Source organism: Euphorbia lathyris, chromosome 6 (assembly GCF_963576675.1).
Source record: "Euphorbia lathyris chromosome 6, ddEupLath1.1, whole genome shotgun sequence".
Classification (NCBI taxonomy): Eukaryota; Viridiplantae; Streptophyta; class Magnoliopsida; order Malpighiales; family Euphorbiaceae; genus Euphorbia; species Euphorbia lathyris.
The window spans coordinates 50,891,231-50,912,856 of record NC_088915.1 but is presented as its reverse complement, the minus strand read 5'-3'; the positions used below and the strand labels follow the sequence as shown (position 1 = coordinate 50,912,856).

Here is a 21,626-nt window from a genome sequence, read left to right as displayed (position 1 = left end):
AAGTGTATGAGGAGTTAGAGAGAAGCTAGAGCTTCTCTCACAGAACATATATGTTTCTATGCGTTAATTTGTGTATTTGATGTCTTCTTATATAATTTTTTTTATTTATAAAACAACCCATAATTTTTTTATAAAACAGTTCAAATTAATTAAATAAAACCCCGAACTAATTATGCGAATTTTAATGAAATACATTTCTGTTTTTTTTACAGTTTCTTAATTGTTATTAAATTTAATAAAAATTCAAGTATCAATAGAAACTAACACAAATTGCTTAATTTTAAAAAAAAAACTGCAAAATTTGAGTTAATGCATAAAAACATAAATTAGTTTGGACTGGAGTATTACGCGCCACGCGAATGGAATATTTAGTGTATACTCTACTCGCTATAAAAATACATCTCTCTCTCTCTCAAATTTGATTCGATCATCGCTTCGAACCGGGCCGGGGAGAAAAAAAAAAGAAAGAACAAAGCAAGCTAACATTTTTTTCTCCTTTCAGTAGCCTAATGAGAGAAGAAGTTATCAGCTCCGGCGGGACCATGGATGCCACTCCTGCTGCCAGGTACTAGATCACTCCTTTCTCCTTCCTTTCCCTAGCTCAAATTCTCACTCCTGCATTCTTGATCTCTAATTCTGGGTTTTAGTTGCTCCATGTTTTTGAATTCACTTAGCTCCTCTTAAATTAGGGTTTCTGAATTTGCAGTCTGCGTTTGTTTTCTCACGGGTTAATTGGTTGATTGGTCCATGTAAAAGCGGAGGAGAAGGAATAGGAGTGTTTTATTTTTCTTTTTCGTAGTTTTTGCCCTTCTCCTCTTACAGCAATATTGCGGAGCTCAGAACATTAGCATTTCTTTTTATTGTTATTCTTATGCTTTGTTGCTTACTCGTTTTTTAAGGGAGCTGCAAAGGGTGGTGGGGGTTAGGAATTAAATATTTTTAGGAGGGATTTGATAGCGTGAGAAAAGTTGAGGAAGAGAAAGAAAAGAAAATGGAATACGTTGGTGAACTTATGCAAATACATTTACATTTATTTTCTTTTGCCTTTCTCCAGTTCTGCCGGGGCATCCTCACCTGCTGGTCCGGCAAATGTTGGCAGCATTGCGAGGTCCAGTCATGCGCATAATTCCAAAGCAGCATCTGTATCTTGTGTTGGTTCGCAGGTGCCATGGACCTCCTTGAGCACCAGTGCTGGTGGTTCTGTTCTTGGAATGTCAAAGCCTTCATGCAGGCCGTGGGAAAGAGGGGATTTGCTGAGACGCTTGGCTACTTTTAAGCCTTCTAATTGGGTTGGAAAGCCTAAGGTGCTCCCATCGTTGATGTATAGTAGCTGTAATGTTTAGTCTTGATTAGGTTTACATGACATTTGATTTATATAAATAAGTCTTGCAAAAGAGAAAATATTGCATGGTAATTATTGATCTGTTTTTGTGTTCCAATTACATAATTTACAAGGACGCTGACCACTGACTGGTTTTAATGGACATAAATAAGTTAAGGTTGGGTGCTGGCATAAAAGGTAAAAAGAATTAAGAATTTGTAGAACTTCCAAAAATTTCATCTTGCATTGTAAATTAATTATCTGAGCTTGAAGATCATTTTTATCTATAATATGTGATAACCAGATTCCAAGAATATGGTTTCAAAGTTAAGCCAGATTCCTCTTGAATGTATACTATTGCATATTAGAGTAAGATTTATTGAACATTTTTGGATATGTACTTTCAAATCTTATTCAATACTGAACTGAGTTGGTGAATATATACTAGTTGTGTCTGCAGATATGAATCTTGCTTCAAATGCATTATATAAAGGGCTTAAAAATTATGTTAATATAAGCTGATAAAACCTATTTGTTTAAGAATTCCTGATTTTCCTAGAGATGCAGGGATGATGTAACTCTTGCAAACACTTCTGTGGGAATTTGATAAGAATGCCTTTCAAGTTGATATATGTATTTTCATTTAAAATAGCTTCAGTCTTTTTGGTGTTTCCTTGCTTTGTTCTGAATTTCTGGCTTGAGTTGTAGATATGGGGATTGATGTTACTGTTCTTATTCTTGCAGACTGCTAGTTCATTGGCTTGTGCTCAGAGAGGTTGGATGAACATTGATATTGACAAAATTGTGTGTGAATCATGTGGTGCATGCCTGAGTTTTGTTTTGTCACCTTCCTGGACTCCTGCAGAAGGTTAGCTATTGTAATTGCAGCACATCAAATCTCATTCCTACGTGATTTCACACACTGAATTAAACCAGCTTTATCTTACATGTCCTATGACCTCACAACATTGATGTTAAGGGTTGTTCTATAAAGAGAGAAGGTAATGCATAATCCTGGTTTCCCTGCGTTTCTAATGCAGAAGGAAGCTGCATGAAATGAGAAATGATAGATAAGAAACAAACATAAGTTGAAGGGTTGTCATTTCTAATTTAGTTTGCTACTGGGAACCAATTGTTCCATTTTTTTCTATAGGTGAAATTAAAGCTCTGAACAATGTTCTAGTTCTTCACTCCATGGAGTTTTGTTGTTTTTGATAATAAACTTGTGGATTGTTATAAAGTTCATCCTATTGCTTGCAACTTTGATATGAAAAGATAAAATAGAGTTACTTGGAATGGTAATGATACAATTTTGGTGTTTGTGATAATAAACTTGTGGATTGTTATAAAATTCATCCTATTGCAGCTTTGATACGAAAAGAGAAAATAGAGTTACTTGGAATGGTAATGATAAAATTTTGGTGTTTGATGGTTCTCTCTGATATCCCCTTTTGTTAGGCCAAAGTGCGTGATGTTAGTTACAAGTTGATATGTTCTGTTGTCACTTGGTTAGGCAGAGTCCTTTTGATTTTCTAATCAATGTCTAAATCATGTTGGTAGAGTTCATTGTGCTACACTTATGGTTGCCTTTTTTTTTTCTTTTTTGATTGAAGTTGAAAGTGCTGGGGAAGCCTTTTCCAAACAGCTTGATGATGGCCACAAAGCCAGCTGCCCTTGGAGAGGGAACAGCTGCCCAGAAAGCTTGGTGCAGTTCCCTCCAACTCCTCAATCTGCTCTAATTGGTGGATATAAAGACAGATGTGATGGACTACTGCAGTTTCAGTTTCTTCCTATAGTTTCTGCATGTGCAGTTGAGCAAATGCGGGTTTCTCGTGCTCAAGTGATTGATCGCTTTTTATCCCAGTCACAGAATTTTATTTCTGGAGAAGGCGATTTCAAGCTGGAAATCATACCAGATCTTGAGAGCTCTAGAGATGGAGGCTTCTATGTGTATTCTCGTGTAAGATACATTATTGCATTTTGTTTATTTTTTGAGTGCTCATTTATTTACTTTCTTCTGTCTGCTGTGTGATTGTACTTTTCTAATTTTGCATACTCTCTCTATCTGATTCATTGGCTCATGCTTTCCTGAAATATTTTCTTTGGCAGGCCCAGAAGCTTATAAGTCTGTGTGGCTGGGAGCCAAGATGGCTTCCAAATGTTCAAGATTGTGAAGAACATTCTGCCCAATCAGCTCGAAATGGGTGTTCTCTTGGCCCTGCTCAGGCCCAAGTCCATTTCTCACATGATCCTAGTCCAAGCATGAAAGCACACTCTGCTTCAGCCAAAAAGGACAATGGGAAAAGCAAGCTGTTAGCGATAGAGTCAAGATATGATTCCAGGTCACCTTTACTAGATTGTAGCTTGTGCGGTGCTACTGTAAGGATATTGGATTTCTTGACTTTTCCACGTCCTGCTCGTTTTGCATCCAACAACATCGATATGCCTGATGTGAGCAAAAAAATGGCATTGACACGTGGGGTAAGTGCTGCCAGTGGCATCAGTGGTTGGGTTGCTGCTGATGACACGGAGAAAGAACATACAGAAGATCGAGAAGAAGTTGCAACAACTGACAAGGGTAAATTGCTGCAGAGTGCTGATGTTGATTTGAATCTTACTATGGCTGGGGCCTTGCCCTTTTTTCAGGCAGACAGGGCAACAATATCTGAAAATATTCGTGATGCAGACATGGGTAGAGACTTAATGATTGGTCAACCTGCAGGCAGTGAAGTTGGTGATCGTGCTGCTTCATATGAATCAAGAGGTCCTAGTTCTCGCAAACGGAGCTTAGAAATAGGTGGAAGCTCAGTTGATAGGTCTCATATTATGACGCAGCCAACTGATAGTGTGGAGGGAACTGTCATAGATCGCGATGGTGACGAAGTCACTGATGGGAGACAGTTTTCTGCTGGACCATCAAAACGTGCTCGTGAGTCGGATTTTTTTGATACGAACTGTTCAACATATCAGAGAGATTCATCTGGTGCTGGTCCTAGCCATTCAGTGGGTCTTGAAATTTATCCTGATGGAAGTAGAATTAATTTATTTCGTCAAGGAAGTGACCAAGCTGCAGGAATACCATCAACTAGGGATTCAACACGTGCATCATCTGTCATTGCCATGGATACAATCTGTCACACGGCAGGTGATGACTCTATGGAAAGTGTTGAAAACTATCCTGGAGATGTTGATGATGTTCATTTTCCCTCATCCAGTATGTATGGCAATCTGGACATGAATGAGACATCTGAACTGAATTACAGCAATCAAGCCCAGCAAAGCATTTGTTTCAGACCTGCTGAAGTAGCTGCTGGGGAAATGGGTGTTAGTAGCACAAATGACGGTGAAGAAATCTTCAATGCAGAAACTGTAACAGCTCAGGCTCGAGATGGTCTTAGTTTTGGTGTTAGTGGAGGCAGTGTTGGTATGTGTGCTAGTCATGAAGCTGAAATTCATGGGAATGATGTCTCTGTCCATAGAGCAGATAGTGTTGTTGGTGATGTGGAACCCAGAATAGAAGATGCTGAAAATCAAGGTCAAACAGGTGAATCTGCTCCTGGTCCTGGGCTAATGGATGAGATTGTCCCTGATGAAATAAATAGGGGAGATGCTCCTGATGATAGCCAGGAGATGTTGTTTCGATCTGTTGAAAGGGCTGATAGTGGCTCAAAGATAGATGGTTCTACGAAGGCTGAATCTCTGGAAAGTGGTGAAAAGGCAAGCAACAGCCGCAAGTTAGCCCTGGATAACAATGCCCACCCTTCTCTTTCCTGCAATGCAAACATGTATTCTGGCTATCAAACAGCCAAGAAAGGGTTCAACAAAGCTGGAAAGTCATCTTCGACTAGTAATTTTCCATGCGTAGAGTCAGATTATGCTGTTGCCAATGGGATAGGTACATATAGTACTATTTTAGACCTTTTTTGTGAGTAATCCTGTGCTATTGTGCAGTTTCTCTTCGTGGGTCTTGGATTGTGTGCTTGCATTGGATGATTTGTGATGAAGTGGAAGTAAAGCATGATCCATTTCTTACCCAAAAGTTTTGAACTTTGAAATTCGTATAGATTAATTAATTCTTCATACTACTTGATTTTCAGGGCCTCCGAAAGGTGAAAGCAATTATGAAGAGGCCGTAGAGTTTGATCCAATTATTCATCACAATCAGTTTTGTCCATGGGTGAATGGAAATGTTGCTGCTGCTGGATGTGGTAGCCGTAGTTCTGGCAATAGCACTGATGCTGCTGCACTCTCTGGGTGGCAGCTGACATTGGATGCATTAGATGCACTGCAATCACTGGGCCACATTCCTATTCAAACAGTGCAGTCTGAGTCAGCTGCATCATTATACAAGGTCAACTGTTTCTTGTCTTGAATTTATAATTTTCTATTCTATGGTAAATGAAGGATATAACCTTTCCTCCCTTGCTTTTCAATTGTCTATTTATTCTGCGTTCAATTATAACTTGTTTGGTGATAAATCTACAAAAATTTGACTAGGATACTGGTAACTTGATGGACATAGTTTTACCCATTTCATTGTCCTAGCAAAGTTTGTTGAGTGCAAAAAAATTATTAGCTACACATGTTTGCACAACTTCCATTGGCTGTCTACAAAGGCAATTATTAGGTGTAGGAGAGTGACTTTATCTTGATCCTTGTCTCTACATATCTAGTTATATGTTCAAAGAGATTCATTTGCATTCTCATCCTATTTGGCTTGGCTTGAATTTGTTTTACAGGATGACAATCAAACTCCAGGGCAAAAGCTTATCCGACGACCTTCTATGAGTAGAAGCCATGGGCAGCATTGAGTTGATCAGAATAGCAGAGGTACTTGAAATTGTAGTAAGATTATCTGAACTGTATTAAATTATCCTCTGTCTAGTACTGGTACACTTCCTTGCATCTGATCGTTGTAACTCAAATTTTATCAGTTTGTAATTATGAAAAGGTCCATTATTATTTGAGGAATTGAATACAAATCTTTTTCAGTAATGGCATGAAGTTGTCTGAAAGAACAGTAATACATATGGTTGACGGGAATTTATACAAGTAAAATAAAGAAAACTAGAGATATATAAATATTTGATGTCTGGTCATTACTATGAATGGAAAAGTCAGTAAGAATCATGAAGCATGTTGGCATTTGATTAAGATATCTTCAACTTCCTCTCATCCTCCATGTTTTTTTATCAGGAAATTGATGTGATCTGATCATCCAAAATTTGTGCATCACAAGTTTCATTTATGAACCTGTTATGCACCAAATAACGCATCTCTTATGTGCTAAGTTCATTCTAAGAATGTATCTTATACCAATGCTGTAGGATGAACTGCATCTGTATTTAAACTTCAGAATCCATTTTCCTTTGACTGCATTTTCTGTTTCGTTTTTTGATAATTTACATGGTATTTGAAAATTTTGTGGTGCGATTAATGCAGCAGAGTATATTGAATATAATGTTGTTGGGCTGGGACTGCTATTCCGCACAATTGATGAAATGATAATCAAGTTCCTTCTGCTTTTATGAGAAATATTTGTTTTGTTCTTTGATATTTAAGTTTTGAAACTTGCCAAGAATTCCCTTATTGTGTGGTGGCATTTGCTCTTTTCTTTGTTCAAGTTTAGGCATATAACAGCAACACCATGTTATAGATTGAATTTGAATCATTTTTACTGTAAATGGCTGTCCCTGGGTCTGACGCACTATTTTACCCTTCTTTTTAATGGTTTTTTTACCTTGCTTAGAAAATACAGTGAAACAAGAAGCTAACAGCAACCGTTTTTCGTTTTGACATGTTGGAAGGAATTGTGTGGCTTTCAGAATCTATGTATGAATGATCCCATGTGCCTTGGTCTTCTCTGACAGAGGAAGAAAACTGGTTGGGCTCAAGTTACTGCGACATCATCAGGACTGAAGCTTCAGTTGAAAAGTTGTCTTTTTTTTTTAATTTTTTTTTACTTTTGTGTTTCTCGTTTTGAACTGAAAGATCAGAAGGTGGTAAAAATAAAGGTATAGAAATTAGAAGCTATGTAGAGCTATGGCGCCAGTTTGCTGGCAGAGGATTGTCAATTAATTGTCCAAAATCCAAAATGTTGGGGTAATTATGCTTTGTAAAATATGGAACTCGGATTCTAATAAAATGTAGGAAATCAATCCAAATTCCAAACTTCAGCTCAGTTTAAGCATGCCATTTTTTTTTTCTTTTAGTATAAATTGAAAACTCTACTTGTTTTGGCTTAGCTTTTGATATTTTCAATGTTGAAGATCCAATTCCAATTACTGGATATTGGTGGCATGGAGAATTCAATGTGTTATAAGTTTAGGGGTGATGCAGTTTAATGTTTGCTGTTACTGTTTGTTATTTACTGTTTGCTGCTGTTTGATTATTAGTTTTTGATAAAATTATGATTAACTATTGTTGTTAGTATATAAAAAGACCTATCATGGACCCTAAAGGCGTATGCAACACATCCTAAAGCATGCAGTTTTCTTTTTTTAACCTGTAATTAATTAATTACACTTTAAGGGGGCTATTAGAAAATATTTAGGTGCTAATCAAACTTTATGGATAAATTCGGCAGACAATTTGTTTCTATAAACAATTAAAACTCAATTACAATAAACATTGGCATATTTAGGAGGGCACTTCAGTAAAGAAAAGACCAGCTCCTGCTTTTCTTACTAAAAGTTGCAAAAGGATGCTGATTGGAACAGCAGCTGCTGTTTGTTTCTCAATCAGCAATCAGCCTGTGTTTGTACCGTTTTATTTAGGAGTGAGCAAAACCGAATCAAAAACTGAAAAAATCGAATCAAGTTGTAATTTGATTTGGTTTGATTCTAATTTCTTAGTAATTTTGGTTCGGTTCGGTTCGGTTTAGGCATAAACGAAAAAAACCGAACCATATTATTTTCTGTTTACAATTTTTTTATAAGAGACCAAGTCTAAAATCTAACAATAGATAGAAAACGTAAATTAAACTAAAATTAAAACTTATAGTTATACTCCATATTCTCCAATTCCTAATAAAAGAAAGGCTTAATAAATCATTTGCCCACTGAACTTGTCCAAAAAGCTTGATTGGTCTCCTGAACTTTCAAAGTGTGCCGATAGCCCCTTGAACTTGCATAAAATGTTCAGTTAGCTCCCTAAACTTGCGTAAAATGTAATCAATTGATCACCCGGTCGCAAAAAAGGTCATTATGAGAGCCTCAGAACCCGTTTATCATTTAGTTCGGTAAAAAGTTTTCTATTTGAACAATATACTGCCACTTAACGTTTTTAAGGACGACATGAGGTGTGTCCCTTCCAATGTATGTTTTACTTCTTAGTCTTTTATCATGTTTTCGGACTAATTTAACATGTTAGAGTCACTACCCAGGATTAATGTCCATGAACATAATTTACATGACATATGAGTTCACACTATACCATCTTTCAAAGTTGAGTTCGTGAATTAAGCAATTTTAAGGGGTTGATTAATAAAATCGTAGACTTATACTTTTGTTAAAATACCAATATTTCTATGTCATTTTCGGTTCACATATATATTCACTACATATTAATACGGAAAGCGATAAATAAATTCGGAATTGTAAATTACAATCCGATTTAATATCAAATCCTATACAATTGATCTAGTCCTAAATAAAACTATTAAACCTGTAAAAACATACAAATGTTAGCCGCAGGATATTTGGACACGTCTTTCGGATTTACACTACGACACCGGACTCGATCACATAGGACTTAACCATATCCTATAAATCTAGCACAACAACATAGCAATTGGATCCGATAACTTAGTCTATCAATTCTAACCGATTTAATATTTTCAATAATACTGAAAATACCCTTTGACTCGTAATTGATTTTATTTCACATATTAAACAATTAAATATCTAAAATTGCATACTGAAATATAAATTTATAGAATCTAGAAAATTACAGACTCAACCCGACATAATGAATTAAGACAGAATTCTAGGATTCTGGGCCAGTAGCCGATTGGCCACCATACACAGAACTGCATAATTCTGCTTCAACCTCAACAATGACAGTAACACAAATATGAAGTAAAATGAGTTGCAATTAATAAATTAGACTTTTAAATCCTTCAGAAGTTACCTTCCAGGTTGTTATCTAGTTTTGCGTAGACGTTGAATCACGAACGCAATCGAACAGACTCTCGAACAGAACCCGAGCATGAACCCGAATTTGTTGAAATAAGAAACAGATTTGATACAACACAGTTTCAACTGTGTTATCCGGTCGGTTACTACGGATGACCGATCGACTACTACGGATGGCCGATCGGTTACACCCTGTGGCCAATCAACCACAAACAGGTAAATGGGGCAGATTTCTCCTTTTGTAAAACATTGACATTTTGAAATAAAGACCACTGATCGGCCATCACTTGTAGCCGATCGGCTACACCCTTGAATAAAACCCAGTTTTTCTAAAAATATGCCTCGGGTTCCAGTTCATGATCCCGTACGACGCGATGTGAAGACCACTTGCAATATACTGAGCACATGCAACTTAATCTCATCATTAGGATTGAAAAAGTCCGTGCTCACAGCCTGCCTCCCAATTAAACGCCTTTTGAAGTCAAGATGTCGACCTTTGAGCTTGGTGTTAAAATATTTAATCGAAAAGAGCACGGTGAGAAGGAAGAGAGAAGCAAACCTGAGCGGTCGATAGTCCTCTCGATGTACATTTTCCTATATGACCCGTATTATTCCTCAATCGACATTTTCGAAGAAAAAATATATTTTGTCTCCTCGATTGAGAATAATGCCCGGGTGAAAGAACACCTTCTGCAAAAAGAAACCTCCTCAGAGGAAAGAATTATTCTAATTACAGAAAATTGAACTTAAATCATTGCTTCCTGCAAATAGAAACCTTTGTCTCGGGTAAGAATTACTTTAGATACAGAATAAGACCGAAACATTTTACAACTTGGAAACCCATAGGGTAAAAATTACATGAGCTGCAAAAAGTGTAACTAATTCCTGCAAGTTAGTAACCTGTATCTCGAGGTATGAATTGCACTAAACATAGAGAATATAATGGAACTGACAAACATCCTGCAATTTAGAAACCCAAGAGGTAGAAATTACTCTAAATGCAAGGAACATAGAATCCCAACATATTACGCAACTTGGAAACCCGAGGAGTAAGAATTACTCCAATTTCAGAACGTACAATTGATTCATGCAAATTAGAAACCTCTATTGCGAGGTATGAATTATACTAAGTGCAAAGAATATAGATATCATATTGCAACTTGAAAACCCAAGGGGTAAAAAATTACTCCAGCTACAACATGTAAAATTAAAAATGATATTTTGGATTTTTATGACCTCGTCTAGGAGGTTTTGGTAACCGAATTGATATTTAGACTTTTACGACCTTGTTTGGGAGGTTTGGACTTTTATGACCTCATCCGAGAGGTGTTGGTTGTGTTGAAATGACAATCTGTGACCTGTCAAATTATCGTTGCATTTGAATTTGTATTTCCTGTGTAAAGAATATAGAGAGTCCATTTTCTCGGGGTTAATAGTGTCTTTAAATGGTTACGAATCATGGCCAGTCAAAACAAATATTATCAAATTATTAAGAAACTTCCTCAGAAGGTCGATCGACCATTTCGTGTGGCTGTTTGGCCACAAGGAGCTGATAAGACATGGCTGATCGGCCACATTGGGTAGCCAATGGAAATAATGAAGCTATCACCGATCGGCCACATCATGAAGCCGATGTACATTAAGTGGTGGCTGATCGGCCATGTCGGGTAGCCAATCAGCCCGGCAGACGATTACGGGGGAATATAAACAGTTTAAACCACTTCATTTTCCCACCCTTCTCATTCCAAACATAACATAAACCCCTTTGAGCTCCCCCATCTCTCTATAAATTTCTACATCCTCTTCCATGGATCACCTCAAAGGCTTAGGCAAGAGACTCAAAATCACTGTCAAAAGACCTATGGCATCCACTCTAGGTCGAAATTGTGGTTCTTCCACTTCCTCTGAACCTCGGGGTTTGAATCCTATCACTATAGAGGCTCCAGCTCCACTCTTATAAGCTCCTAGGGATCCAGCTTTCGCCCCTAACCTCTCGGGGTTAGATTCTACTCCTACCACTGTCTTCAATAAGGAGAAAGCCTCCAAATGCTACAAGAAATTCCTTGCTCCTCCTTAACGATAATGTCCTTTGACCCATTTGAATTTAAACAATTTTTGTTTTTGTGCAAAAAGTAGGTTAAAATCGGGTTATGATTTGAAATGCATATCTTAAAACATCACATAATATACTTTATGCATTTAGGACGGTCAGAATTAACTCGAGTACACTTAGAACGAGGAAAACGTAATTTGTCTCTATTCTCTCGTCATGGTGGCCGATCAGCCATATTCATATTCGACTATGGACGATCGGTCACATCAAGTAGTTGATCGGCTACATGAGAAGAATAGCCAAGAGTAACAAGTTATGGCTAATCGGCCACGTCGTGTGGCCGATCATTCATAGCCTGTAAAGGGACAGTTTTGTGCCTTGTAGCTAAACCTTGATTTTAAAACCTGAACTATACGTAAATACATGGACATGAATAAAAACACACCTGATGCCTTACCCTTACCATGATTTCAGGTCCGAGGTGAGAAAAAGTCAGTCAAAACCACCTTGAGATAATAGTTCTGGAGATAATAGAGTTCTACACTTAGAAAGATCAATGGCACGTTCACCATGAATCTTTCTAGAGTGGATTGGTCCAGTCCCACATTGAGCTACATCAATGCGTACCTGTATCCACATCTGACTATACAAGTGTTGTAGTAGTGCTTCCTACACAACTACACAGATACTAGATGCATAAACCTTTAGTTATATTCATTCCCACGAATAGAATAGGTCTAAGACGTTTCATGATTATCAATCAACGGAGACTCCATACATGTTTCATAGTACAAGATATAAACATTATGAATTATTGCCTTTATTCATATAACATATATGCAATGTATTCAAACAATATACAAAATGTCTAATACATATTGCAGGACCAATGCCTACGAACTAGGGCACATCAACTATACTTATCTACACCTCTCATCGTTTAGGAGTTCTAGTGATTTATAAGGGTACAACTAATGAGTATTTTAGAAGTATGCACACCCAAGCAGAATCGTCACTGTGAGTGCTCGGAATCCGTTTATCCTTTTGGTTCGATAAAATGGGCTCCATTTAAACAATACACTATCACTTAACGTTTTTAAGGATGACATGAGGTGTGTCCTTTTCGGTGTATGTTTTACTTATTAGCATTTTGTCATGTTTTCGAGCTAATTTAATATGTCAGAGTCGCCACCCAGGATTAATGTCCGGAAACATTATTTATACAATATATGGGCTCATAATATGCTATCTCTTCAGAGTTAAGTTCATAAATTAAGCAATTTTAAGGGTTTGATTAACAAAATTGCAAACTTGTCTTTTGTTACAATACCAATATTTCTACGTCATTTTTGGTTCACATATATATTCACTACACATTAATACGGAAAGCAATAAATAAATTCAGATTATAAATTGCAACCCGATTTAATATCAAATCCTATACAATTGATCTAACCTTAAATAAAACTATTAAACATGTAAAACAGATAAACGTTAGCCGTGGGAAATTGAGACTCGTCTTTCGAATTTACACTACGACATCGGACTCGATAACATACGACTTAATCATATCCTATAAATCTAGCACAACAACATAGCAATTGGATCCGAGAACTTAGTCTATTGATTCTAATCGATTTAATATTTTTTATAATGCTGTAATACCCTTTAACCCGTAGTTGATTTTATTTCACATATTAAACAATTAAATATCTAAAAATGCATACTGAAATATAAATTTACCAAATCTGGAAAATTAGAGACTCAACTCGACATAACGAATTAAGGCAGAATTTTGGGATTATGGGTCAGTAGCTGATTGGCCACCGTACAAGCAATGATAGTAACACAAATATAAAATAAAACAACTTGCAATTGATAAAGTAGGCTTTTAAACCCTTCAGAAATTACCTTCCGGGTTGCTATCCAGTTTTGCATAGACGTGGAATCACGAACGCAATCGAACAGACCCTCAAACAGAACCCAGGTACAACAACCCGAATTTGTTGAAATAAGAAACATAACTAATATAACACAGTTTCAAATGTGTGATTTGAAGTTTTCTGTTGCAACTAGCAGTATCAAAACACTCGGGTTGACATTTTGATTTTGAGGATTGAGAATAGAACAAAAGTTTCCTTTATTTCCTTTCTAAAAAATGAACGCTTTTTTTTTTTCTGTATCTTTTCTATTTGGAGCTTTTTTTTATCTTTCTCAAATGAATTCCCCCTTCCCAATGACAGTTTCCCTGTATCTATACTCTCATCTCAGAACTTCCCTCAACTGCTCCTATATTGGGGAGTCGATAGAGTGGATCATTTTTTGAAAAAAACATCGCGGTAGGCGATTGACTACACCTTATGGCCGATCGGCCACAGATAGATAAAGGGTGTTGTTAAACCTAGCCCCAAATTTCCACCCCCAGCCCCATGAAAGGACGAAAGTGTCCTTTCATGGGTTATGGGGGTGAAAAAACTATTTTTTTACCTTTCCGTCACGCGGGCGTATGGCTATCACGCCTCACCGCGTGGTTGGGCGTGATAGCCACACGCCTCACCGTGTGGTCGGGCGTGATAGCCACACGCCCGACCACATGGAAAGGCGTATGGCTATCACGCCCGACCACACGGTGAGGCATGATAGCCACACGCCCGACCACGCGGTGAGGCGTGATAGCGACACGCCCGCATGGCGGAAAGACAAAAAACATAGGCCATTAAACCTGTAACTACACAATTGTACTTAAAACCTATAAATACCATACAATTTTAACTAAAATCAGTAACAATAATATAAGTTCATGAATAAATATTATTAATTACAACACATAAAACTAATATAATCTAGTCCAAGCCGCTCTCCTTTCAGCGTATAGATTGTCGAAGTGACGAACACCCGGATCACGAAATGTACGCCATTGGGTGGAAATGGGAGGCACTGGAGATCCAGGTCTTAAATAAAGTATGTAGTGTTCATAACTCCCCAAATAACAAATCACAATCTCTCGCTCTGGTGGTCTTCCATCGTCCGAACGCATCGGCAGTATAGTGCAACATCCCAACTGTTGTGTAGTAAAAAGGAATATTACTGCATTCAATCAGATGCAGCAACATATAAATCATCCGGACTCACCATCCAATAGGACTCACCACAACCCGCTCCTACCCATCTAATACGCGTGAGGGCAGCATCGAATCCGTTCCAGAACACTGTCGCATATAGATCACGGTGTGCCCGCATCTCATTCTCTATTAGCACTCTCATCAGCTTCCACTCCTTCTGGTTATAGGTGATGGCATCGGCTAATACACGAAATCCACAGTTACCATCTGCTACAACATCATGGTATCCAGTAATAAATGGTACGATGAGCCCTTGAACCAGATGTAAATGGTGGTAACCGGCGATATCCACATCAAATCTGGCTGAAAATATTAATATATGAAATTCGTGAGCGATAATATATTTAATTTAACTTCAACAAATATATTACTAAAATAAAATATACCCGACATCTCATTATTATGCACAGATGAGGATGAGGATCGGCCTCGACTACGACTACTCCTTGAAGTAGAGGACCGTGCACGACCTCATGGTGCCTGACTGTACTCCCATGCATTCGGATTCCATTTCGTTGATGAATTCCCCTTTGGTATACCCCTAACAGTGTCTTTGACCTCAGGTTCTTTGAAGCCACTTTGATCCGGGTTTATCTGATCATGAATCATCATCGATATGCTACGCACCATTGAAGGATCTAATTTTTCAACCTTTTCCACAAGTGAGTGAAAAAACTGGTGATCCGCAGACCCGTCAGCATATATGGGAGCAGTAACTGGTATGTCACTCAAACCTTCAAACACAAGAGATCTCCAAAAAGGATGGATGCGGTCAGCACAGACCGATGTGTCCGTGTCAATATACGTTTTAAGCTCACATGCACACGAAATGCTATGAGTCATGGGAAACACGCATCCGCATTCACTTACCACATCCATACTCAATCCGCGCATATGCTTGAGCTCATCATTCAGTACACGAAAGCAGTAATGTGAAACATATAAGTCGAGATACTCGAAAGGTTCTTTACAGTGAGCCACCGCAGATCTTCTTCTCGAGTCCTCGAGTGAGTATCTAGTTATATACAGTAAAGGATTACAAAACTAATGTATTACAATTTAAAAGATTTAATTAAATAACAGAATAAATGTCTTACTTGATCGCATCGATCTGAGCCTCAATGTCCTTATGCACCTTTGCCCACACTGTATCGAGTGCACCAGTAGATGAATTCAACCACTGTTTCAACTGTGCATGTGAACTCTCCACTCGGCAGGTTGTGGTGTTTCCTAAGTGCAACACCTTGTTCGTCCATGCTCGATAGAACTTCTCTTTATGCACTAGCCATGTGGTCTCCACGTGCTCTATCACACGAGGCCAGTTGGTAGTAGTATTCTTCATGGCTACCACTGCCGCCTCATATTCGGCTACTATCGGGGCTTCAATTATATTTTTCCATTTGGAATTCTTAAAAATTTCACCAAAAACCTTCAAGCCACACAACTTGCCTACTCTATCCTCCACATCTTTATTAATATGCCATGTGCACAATAAATGATGACTATGAGGAAATACCTCACAAACCGGTCTCATCAGTCCTAACTCCCGGTCCATAGCAATGGCTGTCAGATGCACATCAGGTTGGAGCAAAAGCTTCAATTTTTGTAACACGCACATATAACTTCCCTCAGTTTCATCCTTCATGATTGCATAGGCGATCAAGAAGTTTTTGTTTGAAGGCGTCATTCCAATGATCTCAAAGAATGGCATCTTATACTTGTTTGTTTTATATGTTGAATCCATACCAACAAACAAGTAATAAGATCAGAACAATGTGATCGATGTAGGATGTGCCATAAATAAGTGAGTCACAACATTGCTGCTCGGCACCGCTTGCGTCCAATGTATGTATTCCTTATCTATAGCAAGCCGATAAAACTGACCGATTACATCCCGACCCTCAAAGCTCTCAATCTTGATTTTCTCCCTGTAGTTATAGACATGTCTTTGTGTCGAGCAATACTCCAGATGTTTTTCTTTGATTGCAGCAAAAATAGCACAAGGCTTAGCTTGAGCTGCACTCATTTGACGAACAAGTTTTTTGGAACCCGGGCTTAGTCCGCTCATCTGTCTGTAGCCCTGACGATATATAGCCAACTGATGACAGTGTTGTCCTCTATCTCCAGCAATCCCATTCACCACCCAACCGCCTAATTCAGCGATTTCTAGAACCTTTATCTGGAATTTGCAACCACAGTACTTTGTTTTTGTATCCCTCCGTACTACTTCCTCCATATCCATATCTCTTTTCCTTCTATAATTCTTAATACCACGAGCACATTTAACCAATATCCATTTTGACTTGCCCCCTTGTTGGGGTTTAGTGTCCTATAGACAATTGTTCTAGGATATAAACTTAATGTAAATGAAGTGTTCTTTGCATCATTTGTTTTAATAAGATATGGTTTCATAACTATATAAAGGCAACCTCTTTTAAGAACTAAATAAGTCTAATAAAAGGAAATCCCTAAGTTTGTTTAAAGTGATTATAAAGTGTTCATACAAGCATGAAGTGAGACGAAACTTTATAATAAACTAATAAACTTAAAACCACCCCAAATCAAGTAATATGTTTAGAAATAGGATTGACATATCCCTGTTGAGACTTGCATGTAACAATGTCTTCTGTCGAGAAAGAAAGCTGATCTCACAAGCTTCAGATATGCAGACATCTGGACAGTTACATGGATCCAATGAAAGGGAGTTCATTAGGATTGGGGACCCGACTTGAGATAACAGGATGGGTAGATTTATCCTTGTCACCTGTTCATCTCATTGGTATTAATAGGTATAAGTAATCCTCAGACTCAAAGGAATGTTAATTAGTGATTCTGGATTATGGAATGTGATGCTTTGATCCTGTTGTAACACGATCCATAACAGAGATGACTCTGGGGTGTGAACGGCAGACGTTGGGTATCACAGGAAGTAATTGCAGGATAGTTATACATTGGATTGAGCATTTGTCACTCCCGATAAATGGGAGATACGTCCAAGGATCGCTTGTGGAAGACTTGACTCTAAATCCTTGCAAGGTGATAGCTTAAGACTTGAAATACAGATTTCACTTAACCTATCTAATTGGAGTTAACTCGGCCTGTACAAGTAAAACGAACGTCTCGCTATATGTGACTTGACATTATTCATAGTCATAAGATTCAGTTCAAGGATGTAGTTGATAAAGGATCGAATTATACTGTAACTAATACGGAAAGGTCAACGACAGAATCAACCTGTCTTCTTATAGCTCTGGGGGAATGTTTCGGATTTGCTAATCACATTTCGCATACTCATTCCATTATGCAAAGATTAAATATAATTCTGAGAAAATTAATTTAATAGTTGCATACGGCTAGAAGCAATAAGAACCTAATGGGTCACACATAAGACTTGGAGCCCAAAAGAGAAACAGATGTTAATTAATTGATGGAAGCCCAACTGAGTCCACTAAGGCCCAGTAAATAGGGGGGAGCGATTTTTATGTATAAATTACATAAAGAAATTAATTTGATTTTAAGCAATCCTAATTATATTATGATTGTGAATTAAATTAATTAAAGGATAAATAAGTTAGGAGGTTTAATGAGATTAAATTGCTCATATTATTATCCTAAAAGGTTATTATTATTATCTTTATATTTAGATATAATTATAGATAATAAATAAGAATTATATTCCGAATTAAATTCTTATTCAGTAACCTATTTCTATCTAACTAGGGTTTAGATACAAGAGAGTATATATACCCCCTTATATGTAAATTTCGGCAAACACAGTGTCTACCGAAGAGAAGAATTTCGACCCCCTTGTTGAGGACGAGATTATTCACCGCTTCCTTCCGTTTCAATTGATTATCAATCTCTTTCTCTATTCCTTGATCTTGTGTTGATTAATTAGAGGCAATCTATTCTTGATTGCTTTCATGCGATTGAATTCTAACTTGGTTTTGAATTGTGTTTTTGTCTTGTGCTCGGGAACTCGAAGTAAGAGTTGTGGGCACTTCGATTGCAACGGTAGATAGAACATCAAAAGGTATTTCCTTCTATCCCTCTTTATATGAAATAACGATTAACGGATCTTGGGTTAATGGAAAAGGTTAAAATTTTATATTTCCGCTGCCAAACGTTTGCCTATTTTCCTTCACCCCTGTCTTGTGCGACGCTATGGTTAACTCGAAGCCGATCCCAATTGCCGTCTGTTTTGCCCAGTTAACAGCTTCATGATATGTTTCAAACGTTTGTTTGGGAAAAAACTGCGAACTGTAATCAATGTCGTTTCCGCCAATATCTTCAATTGAAACCTCCTACAAATGATAAATAACGAACATTACATTCCAACACGCGACATTTCTACAACGTTTCGGTGTCTAAACCCGAAAATTCGCTAGAAATAAGCCCGGGAGTGAGAGCATCACGCCCACCACATGGTGGGCGTATGAACATCACGCCTCACCACATGGTGGGGCGTATGCACATCACGTCCCACCTCATGGTGGGGCGTATGAACATCACGCCCCACCATATGGTGGGGCGTAATATTCAAACGCCCCACCACATGGTGAGGCGTGATGCTCACACGCCCGAGGTCCGAACCAGCGATTTTTTTTTTCAAAAAATTTACAGAAATGAATGGAAGTTTAATCAGAAAAATACCTCGACTTCAGGGACATCGTCACTCTCGTCTCTTCCCGGTGATAACGGATTGCTCTCCATCAAACATGTTGTCTTTGATTTCGGAATAAAATGTATTTGGGAGAGTTTGGGAGGGTTTGGATTTTTCAATTTTTGGTTAAAGGGCAGTTACGTTTTTTTTCGGGGTTGGAAGTGTGAAATTGGGGCTGGATATAGTAATCCACTAGATAAATGGGTCAGATTTCCTCTTTTGTAAAACAGTGACATTTTGAAACAAACACCAGTAGCCGATCGGCCACCACTTGTAGCCGATCAGCTACACCCTTGAATAAAAGACCCGTTTTCTTGAAAATGCAGTTGGGATTCCAGTTCGTGATCCCGTACGACGCAATGTACATGCAACTTAATCTCATCGACAGGATCGGAAAACTCCGTGCTAATTGTCATGTTTACCATTATTTGTTCCATATATTTTTCTTTTCTTATGTAGATGCATATTTAATATTTTTTTAGCAATATGAAGAATATTTGTTAAAAAGATACTCCTGTTTTGAGTGTTTAATGAGTGATTTGTGGCCCAGGTACAGAAGGATAGGCTCAAAATACATACATACCATACCATACCATACTGATACAACACAAAAATCTTTATAATCCAGCTTCAGCCAATCCAATTATGCCATCGTGTCATCTACATATGTTGATAAAATCCTCTCTCTCTCTCATGCACACTTGACACAAGACAAGAGGCTGAGAAGAAACCATGCCATCAACAGCTTTAAACTCAGCTTTCTGTTTCTCTTCCATTACACCTTCAGCTTCACCTTCAAATTCAAATTCGAAGCAACCCAATGCCCACCTCTCTGCAAAACCTACTAAAAGTGTCCTTCAACACCATCCACTCTACACACCACTGAATACTAATATATCTTCCCAAATCAAAGAAAAGATCCTCTGCCTTGAATTAATGGGTGTTGATTGTGGCAAAGCATTATCTCTAAACCCTTCTCTCCATTCTGCTTCTCTCAATTCCATACACTCCATTATCTCCTTCCTCCAAACCAAAGGCATCCGCCAGAAGGATTTGCCTAGGATCTTTGGTATGTGTCCTCTAATCCTAACTTCTAATGTCAAAACCCATCTTACCCCTGTTTTTGATTTCCTCTCTAATGATCTTAAAGTCCCACAAAATAACTTCAGAAGGGTTGTTAATAAGTGCCCAAGGTTGCTTGTTTCTAGTGTTTCTCACCAACTTAAGCCATGCCTCTTTTATCTTCAGGGGCTTGGTTTCACTGATTTGGATGCTTTGGCTTATCAAGATTCTATCTTGTTGGTTTCTAGTGTCGAGAATACATTGATTCCTAAGTTGAAATACTTGGAAACTATTGGGTTTTCGGAAGATGAGGCTGTAGGTATGGTTTTGAGGTGTCCAGCATTGTTTACTTTCAGTATAGAAAACAATTTTAAGCCAAAGTTTGATTTTTTTACCCAGGAGATGAAGGGTAAATTGGATGAATTGAGGGAGTTTCCTCACTATTTTGGTTTTAGTTTGGAAAATAGGATTAAGCCAAGGTACATGGAGGTTGTTGAAAGTGGGGTTCAAATGCCTTTGCCAATTATGCTCAAAAGTACTGATGAAGAGTTCAAGGAGTTGCTAAGACAAGGAGATGCTGTAACAACTCCATCCTGAACTGGTAAGGAACGAAGTTCAGATCAAAGCGGACAATATATACACGTTGGTTAGGCAAGGATGGTCAGTTTGTGAATATGGAAATGTACATATAACTATATGCTTTGCTTGCTCCTAACGTGGTTTTTGCCCCTTGGGAGAGTAGGGTGCGATCCAAATTGTGTTAGTTCCTTGCTGAGTCTAATTTCCATACAATTGATTACTAAATGTACTTATATTTGACATTTTATCAGCATGAGTGGCTTATTTTGTTACAAGTGCTCAATTGAACAGAACTAAAGATCAGTTTATCAACGACTTGTAGTTTTCATTTTTTTTTTTTTTTTTATCAATCAAAGGGATGGGTACTGAAAAACCAGGTTAATTAACTTAGTTTTCAGTTTAAGGATTGTGTTTTTATGGTGTATAAGTGAAGAATGACCTTCTCATGACTTGATCCAGGCTGGTTCATTCATATAGACTTGAGGGAGGGTTTAAAATCAGGTTGCCTTAATTGTATCCTGACTGACAAAGCATTTGTATCTGAATTCTACCACAAGAAACTGTGCTTAAACTGACATGATTAAAACCTCAAGTTTTATGTGGCAGAATAAGTATAGATTTGGACAAATTGAAGCGCTATCACTTTAGTCAAATTCGAAGAGTAGCAGGTGAAACATGAAGAGCACAAATT

General features: G+C 37.8%; 2 protein-coding genes across 3 annotated transcripts; both read left to right on the top strand.

Moving 5' to 3' along the window:
• The first annotated feature begins 423 nt into the window (after positions 1 to 423).
• On the top strand, positions 424 to 7,502 carry LOC136232407 (uncharacterized). 2 transcript variants are annotated; one of them, XM_066021548.1, is made up of 8 exons: positions 424 to 565; positions 1,055 to 1,304; positions 2,066 to 2,189; positions 2,935 to 3,281; positions 3,431 to 5,216; positions 5,419 to 5,672; positions 6,061 to 6,151; positions 7,129 to 7,502. In XM_066021548.1, the coding sequence occupies exons 1-7, from the start codon at positions 510 to 512 to the stop codon at positions 6,130 to 6,132; spliced, it is 2,889 nt and encodes a 962-aa protein (XP_065877620.1). In that variant the 5' UTR covers positions 424 to 509; the 3' UTR covers positions 6,133 to 6,151; positions 7,129 to 7,502. The 2 variants fall into 2 exon arrangements, with proteins under 2 accessions (XP_065877620.1, XP_065877622.1); XM_066021550.1 differs by having other exon boundaries at positions 6,061 to 6,166.
• A 12,506-nt stretch (positions 7,503 to 20,008) lies between these two features.
• LOC136233207 (transcription termination factor MTEF1, chloroplastic) lies at positions 20,009 to 21,210 on the top strand. The gene has a single exon (XM_066022816.1). It carries the CDS (start codon positions 20,027 to 20,029, stop codon positions 20,951 to 20,953), a length of 927 nt encoding a protein of 308 aa, XP_065878888.1. The 5' UTR covers positions 20,009 to 20,026; the 3' UTR covers positions 20,954 to 21,210.
• Positions 21,211 to 21,626: the final 416 nt, after the last annotated feature.